The sequence below is a fragment of the Alnus glutinosa genome, chromosome 10 (genome assembly GCF_958979055.1).
Source record: "Alnus glutinosa chromosome 10, dhAlnGlut1.1, whole genome shotgun sequence".
Lineage (NCBI taxonomy): Eukaryota > Viridiplantae > Streptophyta > Magnoliopsida > Fagales > Betulaceae > Alnus > Alnus glutinosa.
In genome coordinates, this window is record NC_084895.1 from 262405 (window position 1) to 265571 (window position 3167).

The following is a 3167-nucleotide window of genomic DNA, read 5'->3' on the forward strand; positions in this document are numbered from 1 at the left end:
TTTAATTTAATGATGATTTTAAAAATCATCTAAAGATGTGAAGAAATGAGTGTGAAAAAGTGAAAGTACGTGTAACATTATTTAAAAAGCAAAGCATTACTCTTCTCCTTTCTTTCTCCCTCCTCCCTTTCTTCCGGGGAAACAATCATAAACCCTACGATACAAGCTATAAAATGAGCATCACTGAACACTCTCAATAGAAAGATTGTCTCTCTCTCCACAGAAAAACAACAAGACTTGCAAGATTTAACCATGGATGGGTCTTCCTCTCTCTCTCTCTCTCTCTCTTTCTCTTTTTTATGCTATGATCTAAGTTCAATTCAGTTCAAACCCATAGAGTATATAATTTCATTCTGATGCTGGGTTTTGTTGATTTTACACTCAATTCTATAATTTTTCTTAACTTCCTTCTCTTTTTTTCTTGCCAGATCTGAGTCGCCATACTCGAAAGACGATAACTTTGAGAGAGTGACATCAGCATCAACCTCTACAACGACGACGACAAGCGTGCACGTGACCGCCCTGGACGGCATCGTCACCGCGAACTCGCTCTTCACCATCGCCGTCTTCGTGGGGCTCTCCCTAGACACCCCTGACCAGAATAGCATGGAGAACAACACGGCCTGCGACGTCGGCATCGACATGTTCAGGAACCTGGTAGTCTTCGAGGTTGTCTCCTTCAGCTTCTTCCTCTACTCCTCCCTTGTCGCCCAGGGCCTGAAGCTGGCAATCAACCTGCTCAATAGCAACGAAGTCAACGAGGCCTTCCGCGCCCAGATCAACAAAAAAGTCCTCAGGCTCGGCATGATGGCCTCCGCCATCGGCTCCGTCATGGGCTGCTTGTTCCTCATGCTGTCCATAGTCAACGTCATCCAAATCCGGTTGGGGTTATTGTCGTGCGGGAGTAAATCCGCTATCCATGCGGTGGCGGCATTGCTTATCTTGGTTTCCTCCGCTCTTTTACTTTATATTTATACTTCCTTTTATGCTTTTTTGCACTGATTTTGAAATCTCTCTCTGTGTATGAAGACTCGTTAAGGACAACTGAATAAATGAACACCGGCTGTGACAAAATAAATTGTATGCTACATTGATATATTTTAAGCAATAATTAAATTTTGTTGAATTTTAATATTTTTATTTATGCACCTAAAGAAAAAAAAAAAAAATTGACCCCCTTCAACTAAAATCCTCGCTCCACCACTATGTGTGTGTGTGTGTGAGATTAAGTCCTCCTTGGTTGTGTGTGTGTGTGTGATTAAGTCCTCCTTGGTTAATGGAATGAGCTTAATGTTGGCCTGATTTTCCTCCTTGGTTAATGGAATGAGCATAATGTTGGCCTGATTTTGGTTTGGAAAATTAGCTCAATTGAGCTCATTGTTGAAGTTGCCATCATTTTGATTTGGTAATTAGCCTACTAATTAATGTTTGTTAACACACGTTGAGGATAAGATTAGTTTGATATGAGTGCTTGACCTGGTTGAGATTTGGTTGAAATTCAAATAGAGGATTAGTTTGAGATGAGATTAAAATTTTCGCAGTTGATTATGACCTACTACTTAGGTAATGTGTTAGCTTAATCGGCTAGATTGCTATGTTTAGATCTGCCTTGATGAGTAATTTTAAATGTCATAAAAGTGTCTATCAAATGAGGTGGCTTTTAAGATCACTATTTGATAAAAAAAAATCATCATTTGATCAATCACATGCCCAATGGTGATTTTAAATGTCACCTTATTTTTTTATGGACACTTAATGTATATTTAGAATTACTCGCGTGTGATTGATCAAATAATGATTTTGATCAAATGGTAATTTTAAAAGTCACATCATTTTTTAATTAATATTTGATGAACACTTATATGACATTTAGAATTACTCTCCCTAGCTAGATTGGATACTTTGGTGACCTTCAGATAATTGATTTTCGTGGCATCATATTGAAATGAGGTACAACGCTACGTATCACACAAACATCCTACAAAACTGACGTGGCAAAGTTTAATAGTCATTGAGATCAACTCATTTATCGCGTCTATTTCACACCAGCTAACGTGACTGTTTTAAGTGATTTTTCTTTTGTTTAATATGATAATTCACTTAAAACACACAATGTCAATTGGTGTGCAATAGGTAGCATTGCCCTTGGGAAAAAAACAAGGGAGAGTCTGCAACTATGGAGATGCTCGAAAAGCAACAAGGGAAAAGGCGCCATGGCATTTGTCCTTGTGGGAATAGGATTCTCTTGACTCTTGAGGATTCTATTCCCATAACAAAAAGTTGAACCCCTAAACCCAAATAGCATGGTTGAAAATAATATAGTGAAAGATTAGCAAAACTCCGTTGAGATTGAAGGATAACATATAAATCAAGATTTCGTTAAGATAGAATTCATTCACATTCACTCTCCAAATTGCACGTAATTTGGCTAATTCTATAGAAATGGCAAGTGCGCTTGATTCTGCACCTATTTTCTTTGGGAAGCAGTCTGAATTACATATAATTCGGATAACTAATTTGATGGCACCTCACTCAAATTTTTTAATCCAAAACGGGATTCAGATTGGAGTAATTTGCAATTTGGCAATAAATGTGGCTCTATTCTCACATGCCCGAGCAAGGAGACGGTATGTTCGAGAACTGTTCGGACAAATAGGATTTCTAGAAAATCTCTCACATTTACTGTTCAAATGATTAACAACCCGAACAACCAAATTTCTAAAATTCTCTATCCGTATAGTGGGTTGCATCATGGTGGAGGGTGCTGACCATGTTTTTAACCAAAGGGTCGTTGAAGGTTATATAGATCTTAAAGAGAAGGAAGAAAATCTAGTCTAATTTAAAACTAAAGAGACCAAAAAAATAATCTCCAGTAATTGAAAATATATAAATGTAGACTGATGTTAAGGTATTGGAACATTTCAAACAGCTCATAGTAGCTTAAATGTCACATCAAGCTTTACTAAAAAAATTGATTGAAAAAATTCAAACGATAAAACGCAGATCTCCCCTCCAACTTCATTGCAATATCTTAGGGATTTAATATATGATGTTTGGTGGGCCTCCCACAGGAAAGCAACACTTGGATGCTAGTTTTGAGATTTAACTACAATACTCCGCACGAGCTCATCCGTTAGGCGAGTTAGGCGGTCGTCTACGGCTCCCAA

At 37.9% G+C, this 3167-nt stretch overlaps 1 protein-coding gene across 1 annotated transcript; it reads left to right on the top strand.

The window, feature by feature from the left end:
• On the top strand, positions 1-1100 carry LOC133880616 (uncharacterized). The gene is made up of 2 exons (XM_062319600.1): positions 1-260; positions 429-1100. Exons 1-2 carry the CDS (start codon positions 253-255, stop codon positions 1000-1002), a joined length of 582 nt encoding a protein of 193 aa, XP_062175584.1. The 5' UTR covers positions 1-252; the 3' UTR covers positions 1003-1100.
• The last annotated feature ends 2067 nt before the right edge of the window (positions 1101-3167 follow it).